At 45.6% G+C, this 20725-nt stretch overlaps 1 protein-coding gene across 2 annotated transcripts in view; it reads left to right on the top strand.

Annotated features, from left to right (window-relative positions):
- piezo1 (piezo-type mechanosensitive ion channel component 1) overlaps window positions 1-20725 on the top strand; it is a 61058-nt gene that overhangs the window by 1857 nt on the left and 38476 nt on the right. For both annotated transcript variants that reach the window (XM_027007340.2, XM_027007342.2), the window contains one exon: window positions 14586-14681. In XM_027007340.2, coding sequence (XP_026863141.2) covers window positions 14586-14681 — 96 coding nt within the window. The remainder of the gene's footprint in view (window positions 1-14585; window positions 14682-20725) is intronic.

The following is a 20725-nucleotide window of genomic DNA, read 5'->3' as shown; positions in this document are numbered from 1 at the left end:
GGTATAAATCAAACAGCCGTGTGGACTGTTAACAGGATGTTGGTTGCGCACGGGTCTGGTGTGACTTACAGGAAACAGAGGGCATCTGAAGGCGCGCGGCAGAGCTCTAGCCCCGCCCAGTCGGGCGGCTTGCGGTCAGGTGCTCCTTTTAGAGTGTGGTCTTCATTCTTACTGCACACGATCAGTGTGTGAGACTGCTGGTTTGGGTTTGGGGTGGTTAGAATCGGGAGAAAATCAGAGTAGTGGAGTATGGAAATGTCTGTCTACGTTATGTTTGAGTGACTGGGATGTTGTCCTACCCCGTAGTTGCTGTTTCAGTGTGAACATATTCATTATTACTTTTACGGCATTTAGCAGGCGCTCTTATCCGGAGCGACTTACTTAATGGTAAACTGGTTTTCTTCCTTGGAAAAAAAAAGAGCGTCCAGTCTGTTTCAAAGAATTGACAGATTGTTTTTCCTAGATAAATTTGTATTTGATAAATTTACCTTGCGTGTTTTAAAACTATCCTGCACTAACAGAGCAGCAACTGTGCTTTGAGGATGGTCACCCCAGGTCTTTCCTAAGACAGCTGTGTGGTTAGACTGAGGCTGGAGAGTGGGCATCACCGAGAGGCATAAAATGCTCCGGAGAGGAGAGCAGATCTCAGTAGAACAGTCTCTCTCTCTCTCTCTTTCTCTCTGACACACACACACACACACACACACGCTCGCACGCATACAAGAACATCAGGCCTTTTCTCCTCTTTCTGGGGGTTCCCAGGTATTTTTAGTGCTGCAGCTCAGCAAGTGGACACACAAACCACATTCCCCTTTAGTACCGATAGGGTGCACTGGTGATGGAATGATTTTCATGTCTTTTAAAAGTAAAACAAACATTAGATCAAATAATCAAACTAGTCTTCATTTGCAGCATGCTGTAATTAGATTACATTACAGTCTCTCCTTCATTAGAATTATTTAGCGAGCATTTTATTCTAAAAGTGGAATTTAACACCATTTTCCCCTCTTCCCCCACGCGTCCTAACATGGTGCGGGCGAAAAATTAGTCATCTGTGTATTGCTGAAAATGAAGACTGGCTGGGAATCAGGAGATTAATTATGCATCAAAGGATTTTTCTGAAAAATGTGGGAAACAAGAACTTTCTGCTGGTTTTAATGACAGCTTTAACGAGATTTCTGTGTGTGCGCGCGGCTGATGCAGAGCAAGACGAGGCCAAGAGCACAAGGTCTGAAATACAGGAGGACCCCTGAAATCCTTTGTATCCCTTTCCCTGTGCTCTGCATACATTGCAAGGCATATAGCAGTCATAATGTATTATAGCATAATCACTATCCATTTCTAGCCATATCACGCAGTCTTCGTTCGCAGGCTTGTGGTTTTGCAGATTAAGCAATGCTCTATTGCAAAGGGATAACAAGCAATTACAGTCCCAGCGAGTATATAAATTTGAAAAACGGCGCGTCTACGAATGAAACTGTGTCTGCAGGGAAGGCATTTATTCCTTGGGGATGAAGCAGCTTTGCAGGACGCAGTCGGCAGAGCCAGATGTATGTGCAGGCGCTGTTCTTATTCTGCGTGGGACTGATGAGACACACCACGGATGCAGACTCATCTGTATGGCGTCAAAGGCTTTGTGGTCCCTATTGGCCTAAGGAAGCCTATTAAATGGAGCAACGCTCCAGACACACTTCATGTCTCAGAATGCACCAGGCAAACGTGCTGGGTCAAGCCAGGAATTTTTTCTGCATCAACTTGTATGTTGTTTTTTTTTTTTTTTGAGACTTAATGTAACACTTATATCTAATCAGATGAGTGAAAAACCCTGGTCCCCTGTTTCAGTAAGAGCATTCCATTGTCAAGGAAGGACCATGCACTTGTAAATGGTTTTTGGCAGGAGGCTATAGGGCACCCATGATTTTTACAGTGCATGGTCTTAAGTTTCATATTTAAAACCCAGAACTTTATTTCTATTTTGTTGGATTCATTAAAATGTCTATCATGAAACGTTCTGAGAGAATGCAGGAGAGATGGCTCAGGCTGTTGGAGCGTGCCGGGACACAAACTGTACTCAGAGGATCGTGGAGATTCCTTCATGAACCCCTCTTAACCCATGTGTGACCGAACCCAACAGTTTTTGTACTGCATTTGAGTAAAATGACTACAAATATTTTAGCAGATGAAACTGCTGGAGTAGCACATGGGTGTTTTATGACTCAAATTACATTTAGTTGATGTTGACATGATTTAATAGAGGTTTGATGTCAATATTTAATTGTTCGGTCACTCTAGCTCATCTTTAAATGGTCTTGTGGGATCCTTTTCATGCCGCCAGCAAATGGATCCCTACGATGAGGGGTGCAGGCCTGAACATTGTCTCTTAAGATCATTTAACAATTTAACAAAGCAAAAATCCTGGTACTTGTCTAATCCTGCATGGGCCTGTTGGTAGATGAGGGTGCCATAATGAATCCCAGCATGGTTAGCTGATAAAGGTGTAGGAGCTCATCTTGGCATAGCTGACAAGGACCAGAGGAAGACCCACGCCTTAAAGTCCTTGCTTTTCCGTTTAGAAGTCAGTTGGCTCGGGCTTGGAATTCAGTTGGCTCGGGCTTGCCTAACCGCAGGTTGATCAGTGTTGCTCACGTTGTGTTGATTACTGTTGCAAAGGCTACTGAGGTTCAGATTCTTTGTTTATTTGTGCACTTGGACTGTTTTAGATGTTCGTTTTCGTCCAGGTGAAGTCTAGCATCCAGCACCTAGTTTACCAGCTGTTTTAGGGTAATGAATCCCACTGTACCAACAGCTGTGGTGCTGGAACTTAAGCCAAGGGCCCTTGCATCTAATTGCGGTGTAGAGTATAGTAGAGAAGCTTGTAATACTATGGTCCACAAAAGCTGTCCGTGTGCCCTTGACCCAGGTCAGCGGCAACTTCTGACCTGGCTCTGGGTGGGTGCTTAGGTCAGCTGAGCTAAGCAGGATGGTGGTTTCTCTCTCCACCCGGAGAGAGAGGCGTTTGTGTAGCTCACTCAAGCCCAGGCCTCGGGCGCCGTCCAGAGCTTCGGCGGTGACCGGGTTGCTGTGGGAACGGTCTCTCTCCCCCTTTTTTTTTTTTTTTTTTTCCGTCAAAACAGGATGTTGGTCATGCTGAGGGCGTCAGTGCCTCCACCAAAAAAGGGGAAGAAAGGTCGCTTTGTTGAAACGGCTTCATTGTGGAAGCACATGTTTGACGGCTTTTACGAGACAGAGTGAGAGGAATGCTACCTGATTTTCCATCAGTTGCCGTTCGGCAGTCCATGTAAACAGAGCATAGCCTATTGTTGCAGCTTCCTCTCACTGCAGTCAGGACGTTCGCCGCCCCGCCGTGTGCCCCGACGCACACACCTAGGGTCAGGCGTGAACCGCAGGCGTTTTTAACCGTCTGCTCGTGACAGTCCTGTTTGATGTGATTGCCAAAGTAGGAGATTCTCCTTGATTAATGGTGGGTGGTAAAGACAACTGGGGGTGGTGATGGTTGGATTAATCTCCCTCAGCACCGCCAAGACGTCATTGGTTCATACTGCGGCTGATTTAAATGAGCTCGTGCTGCTTTGTAATTCGGTCAAGATGCGGCTGTGATTAGTGTAATTAAAAACCTGTAGTAAAGCCATTTAATAATGGATACATCTAAGATTTTGTTGTTAAAACGAATGTTTTAATCTTTAGTTTATATGAAGCTTAGTAAATCAGATTTTGAAAGTTCTGGTCCATCCATACTTTGTTCCATCTTCATCAGAACACAGATTGTGATTCTGTCTGTTAGCATGGCTGTCACAGCTTTAGCAGTCAGATGGACAACGGCTATTATTCAAACATTCATAAGCAGTGGGCAAAAACTGGCAACGTTTTCTGTTTCTTTTGAGTAGTCATCTTTGGCCACTCGGATTCCTCAGTTGAGTGATGTTCGGACAGACTGTTTCTACCTGAGCTCCAGTGAAACATGTCCATACTAATTCCACCTCGAAGCTCAAAGTGCTGTTTGTCTAAATGTCTCTAAACATTGTGGTTTCATAATCCTTAAAGAGGAGGGTCTTTGTTTACAATGCCCATCCCAGGCTGGGTGGGAGCAGATTAAGAGGTTAAGTGTATTGGTGTTAGTTACACTGAGTTAGTGACAGTAGGAGACAGGTCTGACTCCCTGCTTGGGCTACACTGACTCGGTGTTAGAGATCTGGCTGTATATTTGTCAGTATCATGGACACTATCTTGACTCTGACACCTCGCTAACACAAGTCTTGGCACCATGACGAACTGTCAAAAGTGAAATATTTGAAGAGGAATTCAATAAAACTCCTTTTTTTTTTTTTTTAAACAGCACCCTTGAGTGGCCTAAAAGGGGTGTGTGTGTGTGTGTGGGGGGGGGGGGTGTTGTTTTTGTTTGTTTGTTTGTTTTTTTTGAGAAAGAGCGAGCAAAAGGCCAAGGAGCTGTTGGTTTGGGTAATGAATAGGTCTGGACACTGCTGTCTTATAGAGACATGGCTGCCAGCTTCTGTGCTGAATGCCTCCCTCTTGTGTCATTGCTTTGCGTTAGTGTGAGTCTCCTTTCACCCCCCACTCGCCTCTCAGCAGAGCCAGCGTCATGTCAACCAGAGCTGGCTGATTGGGGTAAAATATCAGAATGTGACTCCCCCCCCCCCCTCCCCCTTTCACCTCACCCCTCCTGCGATTGCGATTTTTAAGGTTGTGTTCTGGGAGTTAGGCTCTGGGGACTTTACTGGTAATGCAGGTTGTATTGAATGTCGGCCGGGCGTAGTTACTATTGAGAGCCGTTTCCCAAAAATCATTGGCGCCTGAAAAAGACCATAACGAGGTTTCAGTTCAAATGTGTTCTTGTGCAGTGAGGCTGACCCTGGGAATCATGGGAGCGTAAGAGTGTGCATCAGTTCCACAGAGCAGAAACTGCAATACCACACAGACTGATTTGGGTCAAAATACAAATTAGATTTCCGAGTAAAGATGCATGTCCTTTCTACAGCAAGGTGTGTGTGTGATATATATATATAGATAGATAGATAGATAGATAGATATAATATAAATGAACAAAGAATTAATTTTTTTCTTGGTCTGCGAGTGCTGTGTAGGTGGTAAGCGCTGCCGTAGTGCTGGGCACGCGTGCCCTGCAGCTGTTTCAAAAGGTGCAGTTAAGAGGGTGTGACCAAGCCAGAGGAGGAGAGTTTACTGCCCAGTGCCAGCAGATCTGTGTGGTGGAGGCCACTGTAGGAGGCTTGGGCCACGTGGAGCACTCCTCCATCATTTGTTAAACATGGGCTGAGGTCGGGTAAAGTACACGAGCAGACACACACACACACGGGCAGACGCCCGGACATGCACCCAGGATACACAGGCGTGCTCCGCACGCACATGCATACATGAACTTGGACATACTTTGCCTCAAAGCTATCATTAACAGTCAACGCACAATATGTTGCCAGTCGGCACATGGATGGCGACAACAAAGCAGCTTTGACATGTATGTGTTTATTTAGTTATTTATTTTTAACTCTAAATGCAAATAGACTGAAGGTGCAAGCTAAGCTTTTGGGTTGTGTGTAATTTAAAATCTAAAATGCTTGTGGCGGCAACCCTTACAGCACATTATAATGGGAAGTCCCGTTGCTCAGGCTTAAGGGCTTAGTAAAAGAGAAATAATAAATAAATAAACCAGGCCTGGGAAAACCTGGAACTGCATCCCAGCGCATGATACTGGAGTGTGTAGGAGGAAAGGAAATTACATCACACTGAGCCAAAAATAATTTCATTACTAGTTCATTAGTAGTCAGATTATGTATTTAGTTTTTTGGGTTTTTTTAAATAATATATAAACTTATTTATTAACTTATTCATTTAAACTGAAGAAACTTGCTTAGAAATAAACCTTTGGTAGAATTAATGCAAAAATATTATTCGCAATTGATACAAACCCATCTATCCCTAGACACGTAGACATGTGGACACCCACCCACACACGTGCGTGTGTGTACACACACGTTTCAAACACCTTAACGAGCCATTCATATAAGGATAATAATTCAACAGTTTTGTGATTAATAAGGTGCTGTCCCCAGTGACAGCGATGATTGATTAATAGATTTGTTTTGTCTTTAGTGCTTGGCAAACACTTGTCATAGAAACACTCATCCCTTATATGGTGTTTACCAGCTCTCACTATAGTCCTCTAATAGCAGGGTCGCCTGAACAGTTTTCTTCCGCCCGTCACACTGCTGAATGTGACGGCTCTGATCCTCAGGCTGAGGTGTCGAGATGCTTTCCCTGGGATGATGCCTGAGTGGGAAGTGCGGCACAGATTAGGAGAAACCCTTAGGAGAGACGGGTGGAGAGTTGATCAAGCTGTCAGCACCAAACTGCAGAATGTATGTGTGTATATTTTAATTTAGTGTCTGTGTTATGTGTACTGGGAAGAAACATGAGAAGGAGGAAACCGATCCATATACATGAAGACATGAATATAGAGAGACGGAGCATGTCTTGTCTATTAGCTGCAGCTTCATTTGGCCACCAGCCCCATTTCAGACGTATGGTTTATTTGTGGCTGGCCTTGGGCTATCCGCTCGGGCTCCTCCATATCAGGAGAATGTGATCCTTCCTCTGGCCTGTGGTCATTAAAGAGCAATTTAGTTGCCCATGGTGAATGGAAGCCTTGTTGGTAAGCAAATATCTTGACGCATTGAAAGGGTGTGTGTGTGTGTGTGTGTGTGTGTGTGTGTGTGTGTGCTTCTCTGTAGGAGGCTGAGTGGCGTGGTGAACAGCTGCATCTGTTGCACACACATACGCACATCTAGCTTGCTTGGAAATGCTCACACGTGAGAACCTTAAGTCGTGCTTGCGCACTCACATGCCCTGCATGCACCACTTGTTTGTGGTTTTCACCTCATTCCTGAAGAACTTGCCTCATCAGCCCCACAAACCCTTCAATATCAATATCAGTCATGAAACTAACTTCTCCCATCCACACACTGCTGTCCCACTCAAGTTGAAGTGGAGGTTTGGGACTGTACCTGCTGGAACAGCTTACCATTGTGGGCTCTGTTGGTTACGTCGTTGGTTACAGTGTGTATTAGGAATGAATCAGTCGTTTGACCTTCAAAAAAGTCCCTTTGACTGTACCAGCGAAGTGTGTTAAATGTGATTCTGCTCTACACTGTTTCTGTCTTCCTGCATCAACTCTCATGCACGCGTGTGCACACACACACACACACACACACACACACACACACACACACACACACACACACACGTGTGAGGCAGGTTTGATTCCCCCAGGTTACCTGTCCCACCCACCCTGACAAGCCTCCTGCAGGGCCTCCGACAGCAGGAATGCTCCGCTCCCAGCGAGACGCCCACAAAGTCCCGCAGACGTGGACAAGCCAGCTGGATCGGACCAGTGAGGGGAAAGGGAAGAGAGAGAAAGCAGATGGAAAGAGCAGTCAATACAGGAGGGACAGTGAGACGGGTGGGAGAGTGTATATAGATGTTCGAGAGAGAGAGAGAGAGAGAGAGACATGAAGGAGATGAAGACTATGTGAAAGTTTTGAACACGGAGACAAAGAGAGATGTGTGTATGAGTAGTGTCTGCTTGCTTAGTTAGCAGAGGGAAATCAAACATTTGTCTGACTTTTACGAGGACAGCCATGTTCAGCTCGGCACAGAATGTGCCTTTTGTTACTGGCTGTTTTGTGGAAAATTGCCTCATTGTGCTGTCTGAGCCTGAGATTTGGGACTGAGCCAAGAAGGTGCAATATCCTCATGCTCTCTTGACACTGCACCCCCCAATCTGTCTGTCTGTTTGTTTGTCTGTCTGTCTTCCTTTCTCTCTGTCTCTGTGTGTCTCTCTCTCTCTCTCTCTCTCTCTCTCTCTGTCTGTCTCGCGAGCAGAAAGCACGTAAGACGGGGGTTGAGAAGTTGCCTCCTTCGTTGTCTGGGGGTCGTTGTGTTATCACTCTGGCCCACATGGCCCAGGCCTTCTGCTTTCAGCCTTGCCCAGATGGGTGCCGCTTCTGGGAGGTGCCAGCGGAAACCTGAGGCACACGCCAGTCGCAGAGCAGCCTGCTACAAACCCCTGGCCACGTTGTCATAGTGAAGGCTTGTGTCGTGTGTCTCCTGTTTCAGAATTTGTGTTGTACCTTACAGGAAGTGTTTGCGGAAGCACACGGAGCCTGACTGGTTCTCTCCGTGCCAGTCTGAGCGCTTCGGTTTCTGGTTGTGGTGTTCACTCTCTTTCTATAAAGAAAAGCTGTGTTTCGTTTTGGGTTTCGTCAAGATGTAGTTTTTTTTTGTTTTTGTTTTTTTTCTGTGCGAGAGGGAAATATCTTTATTCATATTCGCACATAATCCAGAATCAGTTCGTTCTCTTGTTCCACTCACCCATGTTGTCCGCGAGCTGTTACAAGCATTCGTTCCTGCGGCCAAGCAAAAGCCCCAAGACTAAAAAAAAAAGAGCGTAGTTTGGCTTTCCTGATGCTTTTTGGTTTGCTGCGGGGATTCTTCGTTGTCGTTCTGGTGCAGATGAGGGAGTTAAGGAGGTGTCCACGCACAGCACATCCATGTCTGGAGGTGGAGGAAGCATGGGGGTCCAATAGGTGTGACTGATTCTGACAACGCCTGTCTTGTTTGTGGTGGGTTTGAGGTTGAGGTTGGTGTGTACGGGGGGGGGGGGGTCGTCTCATTCATACAGCGTCCTCTTTTTTTAATCGTTAATCATAGCTCTGTGGTGTGTGCTTATCTTGGTAGATATAAACACTCTATGGAGACAGCAGCACGCAATGAAACTCATGAAATTACTGAGCACGACAGCAGGTGCAGGTTTTGTGTTCTTAGAGACTCAGGAGAGTAATTCCCCTTGGTCGTCTTCTACATGGTAGAGAGTGCATCACTTTTAACTTTAACGTTTTAGTGGTTTTAGTGAGCTCACCCTTGATTTAGCCAGTTTCAACCTTTTTTAGGAGTTATTACACTTCAGCAAGACCTGAGTGGGAGTCTTTTCAGCAGCGGACACTAAGAAACGCTTCCCGAACAAGCCCCCTCTGGGCCTGACTGCCCACAGGCCTGACACGCTCCCGCATCCTCCATGGAAACGCTTCGTGTGCGTGTCCTGCCCTCATGAGCTGGACCTTCTGCTGGGTTGCATCATGGAAAAGGAGCTGAAGCTCTAGCCTTCTCAAGTCAAACCGGAACCCAGCTCCAGATTGCCTGGGGCACTTCTTATACGCTATTGTGCTCTGGATGATGGGTTGGGAGGGGCTGTATGCAGAAAAATCCCTGTTTACAAGCAGCGGAGGAATGTTCTGGTGTCTTCTCTCCCCTCTAAGGTTGGCAAGAACAGCAAAGGGCCGACAAGGGCTCACGCCTGCGCGCGCATACATGCAGTGTGTGTGCATGCGTTTGTAGCACAAGGGGGATTCCTACCAAAGGTTGTGTGAGACTATGCGCACATGCAGACATGTACATCGTGCCTGTGTGCCCCTTGCACGTAATAAGTTTCTCCACTTACTTTCAGATGGCTGTTGCATGCGTGCTAGAGATCTGGTAGCTTCAAATAGCCAACGTGAGTCACACGACTGGTGTCGTTGGGAGTCTGTATACACAGGTGCTGACAATTGATCTGAGGAATAAACACTCCTCCTCTGCTAATAGCTCAGATTTAAAGCCTTTTGGACGAGCCCGACACATTGGGCTTTTGAGAGACGGAAGACAACAGAAGGCAGGGCAGCTCTCTCAAAACCAAACTGTTGATGCTTTTCCCCTAAATATTCTGGCGCTGGCTGTCTTGGGGCCTCTCTCTGCCATGTCTATGGGATGAGGTCAGTGCTGTGGCCAGCTGTAGCTGTGTGGAGTCCAGGCGCTGCTGGGTACTGTACAGCGTCCCCAGAACCCGCCTTCCCAAGCCCACGCCCTCTGCTTTCCCCGCTGCATTCTTTCCTCCTCTGCAGGCTGGAGGGCACCAGTCGTTTGGCTCGGCTTGGAGCATGGTCGGCAGGTGCGTGTGCGTGTGCGAGCGCGTGTGTGCGCGTAGTTTTGGCCTAACTCGTTCTACTCCATCCCTGTGCCTTTCCCCCTGGTGAGACCGTGTCAAACATCTTCACATTAGCCAGACACAGGTGCAGTGTGATGGGCCCAGTCACAGGGACGTTTCCCACAAGCCTGCTGAGGAACAACCAAATTGACTCGCCATACTTTCCATTCCTTGCGCAAAGGCCTGATATTACTCAGATGCCTTGAGTTGAATTCCCCCCCCCCCCGGCAGAAAGCACTGAAGGGGGTTGTGGTAGCTGTGGTTCAGAGAGCACACCCCCTGCCCCGGCAACAACAGGAGCAGCTCTGCCATCATGAGGCCTCCCATTATCAGTGCTGAACGTAATCAGTTCTGTGTTTTCATCCAATTATCAAATAACAGCAATAACCAAGGGGCTCCAGAATAATGGCTCTTTAAATAGCTGCGAATACGCATTGTGTAGCACTGTTGTGAAACGCTCCTCTCTGAGTCTCGTACAGGAAAATGGAAACTTTGCAAAAAGTTTCCTTTCAGGAGCACCACTGTGCTCCGGATCCTGAACAAGTGACGAGGATTTCCGCTTCGGCTTAGCCAAGCAGGAATGGGAGCGGCCTAGGAGAGTGCATCCAGACCCCACTTCTCCCCTCAAACAGAGGTGTAGATGAGGAGTCCCAGAATATATAAGTTTGTATAAATATATACACATACTCACATACATTCTGTATCTCGGTGCTATGATAGCTTCCTGCTGCATCTCAGCTCCTGCCTGGCATTTACATATAGATTTAGCACGGGCTGCATCAAATATATATATCCTTTTTTTTTACGGACTGAGTTTTTCCTCGCTGTCCGTATTTCCTGTAGTGAAAGTGTGAGCTGTTGTTTCTTCACCTGAACTGAGCTAATGTTTTATGAATTCAGATCTCAGTATCCACAGATAAGAGGGGGAATGCTCTGGTCGGCACCATGGTGCTGGGAACCCATCAATGCCCTGTGTATGTAGATTACCTCACAGAGCGCTCGCTGATGTGGATGTGGGAAGGCAATTGAGTCCACAGGCCTTTGACTGCAGGGTGTGAGAATGTTCAGAGGCTTTGATTACTAATCAGAACAAGTTTTTCTGTTTGTAATCACATCATTTATTCTGTGAATGCATTTCCATAACAGGATTTTGTTTTTTAAAAAATATTTTTTATGAGTAATAGTAATTTTCCTCTAACAGCATACACGTTTTTTGGGGGCCAATCACCCCGACCCCACAAAAAAGTTGCCATTTCAATTAAACACACATTCTCTGGAAAAAAACACTTCAGTAGAAGTATAGCTAGGTTTGTTTAGGGACAGAGAGCAAGGTATTGGATCAGGGTTTCGGTGTTGGGAGAAGGAGAACATGTTTATTACAAGCCGGGGGGGGGGGGGGGGGGTGAAACGCGTGCTGACAGGTTTTCAGACAATTCCTGTTTGGTACGTAGCCTCTAGACCTAAAGCGCAGAGAGGCCTCTCTGGAGTTTGACAATGCTGATTCAGTGTAGCAAATGCTTGTTTAGTCAAGAAGCATTGTAAGCACTATTTATGCATTATGTCTACTCTGCTAGAGGCATGTATTACCAGCCAACCAGTGGTGAGGGTAAATTTTGTAGTATTTTGGGAGCTGTTGACATTGTGTGGGCCTTCCTGTGTTTCTTACTTTATAAAAGCTACCAACTGTGTGTAACGGGGCCCAGGTCGGCTCCGGGCACGACCTCTCTGAATCGGAGGAACGCGGAGGTGGTGATGGGGCCTCATTCCGGACAGCCGTCTGTGTACAGCCAGTCAGGTTGTGTTGGTCTTGGTTCCACAGTGAAATGGCCTTGGGTCTGTCTGCTTACAGAAGCTGGAGCCGAGGCTGTCCGGGTGGGGAGCAGACAGAATCCCTGCTCATGTAAACAACGTCAGCACCGTGGCTGAAAATAAGCACTCATTACTGACACGCGTGAGGCCGAGGCAGAACTGAGCTTGAGGTGGGCGGAGTAGGAAAGGCTGTACGCTGCTGGACTCTTTGCACCGATCGGTGGTGACTGACTGTGTTCCTGGAGGACCTCGGCAGGGTTTACCTCTGCTTCAGCGTGAGCAGCCTCACTTGGGGAGGGCAGCAGAACCCCAGCTGCTTCAGAGCAGCGAGACCAGTAATGCCTGCAAATGAGATTACACATGATTACTGGATTTCTTTAAACGCTCGGCATGTGCATGTTGTGTAGCTAAGGTGAGGGGCGCTCATTTTAGACACTTGATACCTGAGATGTGCAACACAAACGCATGCACACACACTTTTTCTCACTCAGTTGCTGGCCGTGTGCTTAAACTCTCTCAGTCATAGGCAGAAACTGCGGCATGGCTATGGACTTTTCCAGCCCTCAATTACCATAATTTCCTAAAGCCACTGAGTGTACAGCATAGAGGTTTAGGACCACCACTTTCTGTCTTTCTCACTTTATCGTGTACCTAACGTACCTGGTGTGTGTGTGTGTGTGTGTGTGTGTGTGTGTGTGTGTGTGTGTGTGTGTGTGTGTGTGTGGCGCACATGCACGCAGCACAGCATGTGCCTTAGATCTGTTTGTGTTTCACTGACCATTTTAATATGCTGTTGCCTTAGTCAAAAATGTTTTAGAGATACATTTGTTCCTTTTGAAGTCATCTGTCTCTCTATTATCAGAGTATGTAGGGCACGGCTGGAGGTGTTTTTAGAGGGCCACACCCAGGCAGACCCTTTCCAACTACGTAACGGAAAGGCTTACAGTTAGACGAAGTGAACAGTGGGGCAGTTATACAGAGCGGAGGGGGAGAAAGCAGGTGATGCATGATTTTATACTTGCTGTAGCCTCAGTCTTGTGTGTCCACGCGCTTGCACGGGGACACCCAAGTATAACCCTGCTTATGAACATTCTAGAAGTTGGACACAATAAATTGATTGTAAGTAATTTGAAAAGTACTTACAAAGCACCCTTTCTCTAACTGTAAACAATATATCCACATGACATGTATAGCCCACGCACACAGGCACATGGGGGCAAAGTGACTTCCAGATCAGACGCTGCTGCTCTCTGTCCTTAAGCCAGGCCAGCCTGAGCAGCCCCTGGTGTAAGGGACAGAGCTGGTCGCCCAGTCAAGGTAACCTCCACTCTGGGCTGAGGCTTTGACGAGGGAACCCAGCAAACAGGAGCTGTGTGTGCACATCACTGACAGAGTAGGATATACCCAGGAATTCAGACAACGGATCTGCTAGTGATACTTTGTCACAGATCGTCACAGTGGTACGTTAATGCATGGAGACAGCCTAGCTCAGCTCAGTAGCTTCTCTAGATCCTTCCACACTTACTGCCCGAACCAGGACACCACAGGACAGCTTCTTCCCATTTCACCAAACCTCGGATATCATTACGTGGTATCAAGGGAAACGGCTTTATGTTTGCACCTCCCACGGCCTGAAATTCAGCGTCCGCCATGTGCTCTCCAGCTCGGGGCCACACGAACTGCACCCGACGTTCAACTCCGGCACAGGGACTCTGCCTGCCTTTATTCCAGGCCTCTGTGGTCGGCAGGCCAGGTTTATTATGGGACTGAGGGCCAGGGTCATGAGTGTCAGAGAGAAGCCCCTTAGTCATCTAACAGTTGGACGAGGGACGAGCAGAGGATCGGGCTGGAACATTGTCTCTGTAGAACCACTGAGACAGACACATTAGACAGAACAGAGTGAAATGAGAAGAGGATTTAAACAGGTGTGTGTGTGTGTGTGTGTGTGTGTGTGTGTGTGCATGCACGCATCCCGAGTACACGAATCCTCTCCTACACATTAACGGTCCTTTGATGGGGTGACCACTGCTCCCCTCCCATAATGCTTTGCAGGTGCATCACTACCCTCATGACAAGAGGTGTTTGAGAAGCAGCATGCCTCTGACTCTCAGCTTTGTCTCCTGCCCAACGACCTTCTGATTTAACCACGTCGTTAACAGCTTTGCTCTCGGCCTGTGTTTTGAGTGACTCTGTCAAGGTTACAAGGTCATCAGTTGTGTGTGTTTGTGTACTGGAATCTTCTGACAATAGTTGTGTGTGGAAGGACTGGGCTGGTTTGTACAGCAGGAGTGTTCAGTGCTATGAGCACTGCTGGGACAGCCGGAACACACCAGCGAAGTTTGGTTACTGCTTTAATCCAGAAGTTTAAAGTTCTACAGGGCAGCCACCAGTTCAGAACTGTTAGTGTTTGCCTCACTTAAACTGCTCTTGTGGTTATGTAATACCTAAGGAACAATTATAACCTGTATTGTGTTACAGGTGTAATTTGATTTGGAACCGAGGGCTGTTTTTAGGTTTGGTCAAAGGTAATGTTTCTGTCACAGAAATCACATGCTACCATCTTCCGTTCATTGATGGACATATGTTAGAACGTTTAGCCAAGCTACTCCTATAGCTTTAGGGCAAATGTGTCATATGTCTCCTCAGAATGCCTACTGACTTTTTTTTCTCTCTCTCTCTCTCTTTATTCCTCTTTCTCCCCATACAGCCTGCCTGTTTCGCTACAACGCCCTCTCTTTAGTTTACCTTCTCTACCTGCTGCTGTTGCCATGGTTTCTTTGGCCCAACAAGCACACGTTGCAAGGTAAGCAAGCCCTCCTTGCTTGGGGGGGGGGGGAATCCGTGCTACCGTTCGCCCCGTTTCACTCGTATTTTAAGCAACCTTCTTCAGGTGTGCTTTTTTCCTCGCTGCCCCGCGGATCACATCACTGGGCTGAATTGGATGTGTTCGCGATTATCAGCGCCACGTGGCTGTTTCCACATCGCACGAACGGGAACGTCCACTACAGACCACCTCGTCCTGACCGACGCGTTAGCCTCCCTAGGCCGGCTAATGTCTGCGCTACCGAGGGGCGCACTAGTGAGCCCCCGCCGCCCGCAGTCATTTAAGACAGCCGAGGGAGAAAGCAGCACACTCAGACGTTTAGTTGCGGTATAAATTGCTACCCGTGGTTCTTCCAAATACAGAATCGGGAGGGGGTGGGGGTGTCTCTTCTGAGATGTGTTGATGGCAGTAAGGTTTTATGTGTCTTTGTGGTGTTCTGGGCAGATAGCCAGGGTCACACCGGCAGCAGCTGATAAGAGGCACTAACTGTTCTAAGTGTAGAACTGCTCCATGCGATATGAGTGGACGTGTTGGCAGTTTGCATTTAACTGCAGATCAGGTATTGAAGCAGAGCAAGGACGGACCTAAGCTCTTTACTGAAAAGCGGATTATGCCTTAGATTGGTATAAAAAGGTCAAGGTTGATATCAGAGAGTCAGTTTTACAAGTGTGAGTCCTCAGTTTTACAAGTGTTTTACATATAATTATATCTTTCAGTACTTAGACATTAGACTCATGGGTCAATTCACTCACGCATTGCTATCAACCAAATTTACTGCTACATACAGGAATGCGATGCGATCATTTATCAGCTGATCATTGATGCGATCACGCATCAGTCGCCCCCAGCGTCATGTTTTAGCTCCTAAAGAAAACTGCATTACTTAGTCTTTCGTCGTTAATGCTGACCTGAGGAAATATTTGGAGCACAGGAAGCGAAACTCCGAAGGTTTGCTGTAAAGGAAGTTGCACTTCACCCCACAGTACCCATTCTTGACAATAGCACAGTTCTGTCCGTCTGCGGTGAAGTCTAAACCGTCTATACGTTCTGATGGCTCTCACTACAGAGGGGGGATAAAAAGCTCCGTGACTGTTCAGTGCTCTAATCAGAAACTAATACTTTCAACAAGGACCAGCTGTGCTAACCATTTAGCAAACGTCTTTACAGGGACTCCCTCCCTGTCTGTCAATTCTTTTGCGTATGGGTGGATGGTCATACCAGTGTGCGAGTGTGTTGGAATGAAAACGGTCAGGTTTAACACGAACCTAAATTTACAGCATTTGACTGCTGTATTTTTCCAGAGCCACTCGCATGTATTTATCAATACGACATGTTTGCTCCCTGGGTATCGAACCCACGACCTTGGTGTTGTCAGTACTTTGCACCGTTTGCTTTCTCATGTGAGTTACAGGAGCACTTTAAGCGATTACTGTAACTTTAAGGCCATCTTGGATCCGCTACCACTGTTGTTCAGTTGTTGCTACCACTGAATAAATTCTTTGTTTAGAGTTTGCATCATGATGTCATGTCACCTGGCAACTTTAGCTTTCATTTACTGTTGCGTGTGTAGGTTCAAGCAGCCAGCGCAATCGCTTGTGGTTTCTGAGTCACACTCTAATGCATTTCTGATTTCATCATTCTAATTTAATAATGTCGTTACTTTAGTTTGACTGGAATTACCCATCACACTAAAGTTTTCCATGACTCCCATAAGTGACTTCCAGATATGTTTTTCGTCAGGTTGGATACTGTAAATAATTGAGCTCCTCTCTCTCTCTCTCTCTCTCTCTCTCATTCATATATATATATATATATATATATATATATATATATATATATATATATATATATATATATATATATATATATATATATATATATATAAGCCTAAGAGGACTCTATAGATAGAATCACTGCTTATTTTTGAGTTTTCTTAGGCTTTTTAAATTTTTTAATTTTTTTTTATTATTTTACATTGACTCATCCTGAGTATTCATTGTATGATTTAAATTGGAGGTGTCTAGACATCAATTATTTAAATAATTTATAAAAACTAATTTAAATAAACTGGCACCCCACCCCCTGACTGAGCTCCATTCAATGACAGAATGCATATTGTGTGTACACACGCACACATCTCCGTTGAGAGGGACAGAAATGCTCGTCATAATTACTTTGTCAAAGTGCTTTTGAGAAAAAGATATAAAGCATGGGGTTTTTTTTGTGAACTTTTTCTTACTTCACTCAAATCATGTAGTGTGTCAGATCTACTTCCCAGACATGTTTGTGCCTTCAGAGCTGGGAATATTTGCTAGGATGCTAAGCAAATAAAGTTCTAAAATTGTTTGCTGAAGTGTTTGAATGTGTGGTAGATTCATATAAAGATCGCTTTGAACATTGCATGAACATAGTCAGGTGTAGCCGTAATCGGCATAAAATTCTTAAAGGAGCAATAAGTAATTTTTCCAAAGATTCTTCATGTTATGAAACTGCCGTTATATTGACACCTAGTAGCCTGGATGTTTCGGAGATTGTGTCCTAAATAAACTTTAAACATAGCTGCTTCCATTAGGGGTTCTCTAAGGAACTCTGAGGAACATAATTTGGTTCATTTGTGGACTGCAAAGCAATTTGATTCTTCATCTCTTGTGAGCTGCACTTTTATAGACGAAATGTAAAAATAATCACTTTCATAAGTATTGTTTTCTACCTTGTGGTAGTGAAAATGACTTATTGCTTTTTTTTTTTTTTTTTTAAGGAAAACTAACTCCTAGTTTTGCTCTTGATGAAAAAATTTCCAAAAATCAACAACACACCTCATGCAAACAAACAACAACAACAAAAACAAATACAACCAGAAAATATGTTCCGCTGACGCACTTTAAATCAATCAAAAACTGGGGCAGTTTGTCCCTCTTTCAGGAAACCACAAGTGTGAACTACAAAGGAGAGGGATACAGAGGCTGTGTGTGAAATGGTCTGCTACATAATGTGTACTGTATGCTGCCATGCGTTACTATGCATTATGGTATGCATACTAATACTATAGCGCAGAATGTATGAAGCTTCCGCCCACGTGTGAAAGATTTTCTGCCACCGTTGCATGATGGGATGTGGTACACCGCAAAGATCGTTCTGCTCATGTACTGGAATGTTTGGGTGGAGTAAAACATCGTCCGGGTATCTTGCGTCCTGGAAAAATTCATTTTGGTCGCATGCTGCATACGACATTGGGTCCTACATCAGTAATCATTCCACAAGTAGAATGAAGTAGGCCATGTTGAACACAGCCTAGTTCTTCTTCTTTTTTTAAAAAAACATTTTCCCAAGATATATTTCAATGAGGTTAACATTGATGAATAAATTAATATGCACAGTGGGATAATTGCATCTAATTGCTATTTTGCCAAACATTTATTGGTGGTGAAAAACAAATTGTAATTGCCTTTGTGTTTTTGGACGTATTCTAGATGCGTCAAACAGTTTTTGTAATGTGTCGCATGTGATTTTGGGTAAAGTTCCTCTTTAAGCAGGTGATTCTGTTGGATGTTGGGAAGCAACAGGACTGACGGATCAAGGAGCAGTATCACTTGATGGTTATGGCTGCTCCTGCCCACACAGTCTGAAGAGTTTTTTGTTCTTGGGGGGGGGGGGGGGGTTTATTTAGAAAGTTTTATTTAGAAATCTCTTAGCTTCTAGTTAGTGGCTAATAAACAGTGGCTATGATTTCAGGTCTGGGAACCACTTGGTGCCCTTGGGCATTTTTGTGGCATAGTCAGCGTGGTGAGTTATGGCTTCCTACAACAATGGTTGTTTGGCAGGTCCTTGACCCAGAACACAAATGTATTTGTATTCACACAGAGAGTGAGCTGGTCCCCGTAGTATTGTTGGTCCAGTCTATCAACTCCGTCACACTCCAAGGAAGCAATGTTTTTATCAAATTTCCTGTTTCACGATAAGATGGCTCAGTGAATCAGAATTTGTAGCAACTGTTTTTCATGCTTCCTGCTTCTGTTCCTCCAAAATAAACTTGAAGTAGAAAGTACATTTTGGTCTGGGGTGGGGGGGTTACTGCTTATTACCATAGACTATAATGTTTTATAAATGATTACAGAGGTTTTCTGAATCTCAGCTATAATCACGTATTATGTTTGAGATGTGGGCTGGGACCATCCTATTGGCTCTAGGCTGGAAGTGTTCAGTGTCAGCAGGCATAATTGGAGTGTCATTTTGTTGGTCTTTGGGGTTTTTTGCACTGTGTGGATATTCATTAAATCTGGAGTATTTGCTCGTGCCAGTAGAATCCCCTGGAGGAACTTCCCCTGCCTTGCCAGCCCACTGCAGATGGAGAGCTGACAGAAGAGTATTAATGCGTTTAATGAAAACCATCTCGTCTGGTTCCAGCAGCAGATTAGCTGCACTCTCTGGTCTGGATCCGGCAGCCAGTGCAGATGTGTTCAGGCAGGGGCCGGCAGAGGAGGGGGCTTTTCCCGACAGTGGAAAGTGGAGATCACTTCTCTGAAATGGCGGCCAGGGATTCATTCAGGTGGGGTTAACTCCTGGCCACAGTGTCCTCACCAGAGACGCAGAGGAGAGCGTCTCTAATGGATCTAGCACACCTGTAGCTCACTTTGACCTTTTTTTTTTTTTTTTTTAAACAGAAGAACCAATTAATAATAATTCGCATTTCATGTTCTTCAGTCCTCGGTCTGCAAACTCTCACTTGTCTATGAAATATTGACCATTTCCATTGTTGTTACACCCCCCCCCCCCCCATATTGTAGTGTAGGCGCTGCTCTTGCACAATCAGATCATGTGCGCTACTTTAAACACTCCAGGCTTGTTGCAGTTGCTTTAGTGATGCATAAACATTCCTTCAGAATACATATACAGTTTGGTTTTGTTGCTAGGGTTAATGGATGGCAAACAGACCTTTACTAAAAACCTTTTCCCTGTCTCTGAGACAACAAATGGAAAGGAATCACTGGTCGGCGTTACCTTGGTAATGTAACCACTCTTGTATGGATTTTTAAACGTGTGACTCCTGTGTTCCTACATGTGTAATATGTGGGAACCCCTGTTTGAAAGAATCTGAGGGATATTTGTTGAGAGCACTGATCTAGGGCACTCTAGTTCCATTTTTACCTTTTCTAAATGTTCCTTTTTCAAAAGAGCCCTGGTCTTATATCAGGAGTTTCCAGCTTGGTTTGAATGTTGAGGTGACCTCAGTTGAATGGCTGTGCTGTTTATGGATCAGTCCCACATAAACCAAAATATCAGAATTTTCAGATGGGGGCGCTTGTCACCCTGGCAGATCATCTCTGTCAAATCCCCACACTTTTGTCACAGCTCTGCCAGCGTAATCCCAGAGGAGCCGACAGAGAGGCTCATTTTCCGTTGGGCTCTGTGTCTGGGTTATTCGGCAATAAACCGTGCAGAGTCGCCCCCACCAATTCGCACAGCATGGCCACGTCTCATTTTCTGCCTTTGCTGTGTGTGCCATTACATGATTCACGCAGTAGTATCTAAATCCCCAATGTAATCATCGCAAACTGTCATCCACTACCACTGATAAGATGGGAACAAATGGAGGGAGTGGGAGTGGGCGTGGGCGTGGGCGTGTGTGTGTGTGTGTGTGTGTGTGTGTGTGTGTGTGTGCGCCCATGCACTGGTATGTGGGTGAAACTTCTGGTGAACTGTATCTTTCAGTGGTGATCACACAATTTATTCTCAGGGAAGCTCATTCAAGATAATATTTCAGGGTGGTGAGTCAAATCTCCTTGTGTGTGTGTGTGTGTGTTCGTCACACCTGCTGTGTCTTTTTCCACCATCCCTGTGCTGTCCCACATGTGCTGTATTCATTTATAAACCCTCTGATGCACTGCTTTGGAGGGTTTCCACGGTGATGAATATTCTGTGTTTGGCATATACTTTTCGCAGAGCTTTTGTAAATTTTACACTTCGAAGTCTCAGATGTCAAAAACGGTCACTACTGTGGCAGTGCTGAAGGGAATGCAGAACAC

This window comes from Electrophorus electricus, chromosome 21, assembly GCF_013358815.1.
Source record: "Electrophorus electricus isolate fEleEle1 chromosome 21, fEleEle1.pri, whole genome shotgun sequence".
NCBI classification, from domain to species: Eukaryota; Metazoa; Chordata; class Actinopteri; order Gymnotiformes; family Gymnotidae; genus Electrophorus; species Electrophorus electricus.
Note: the sequence above shows the minus strand (reverse complement) of the source record. Positions and strands in the feature narration are given on the sequence as shown.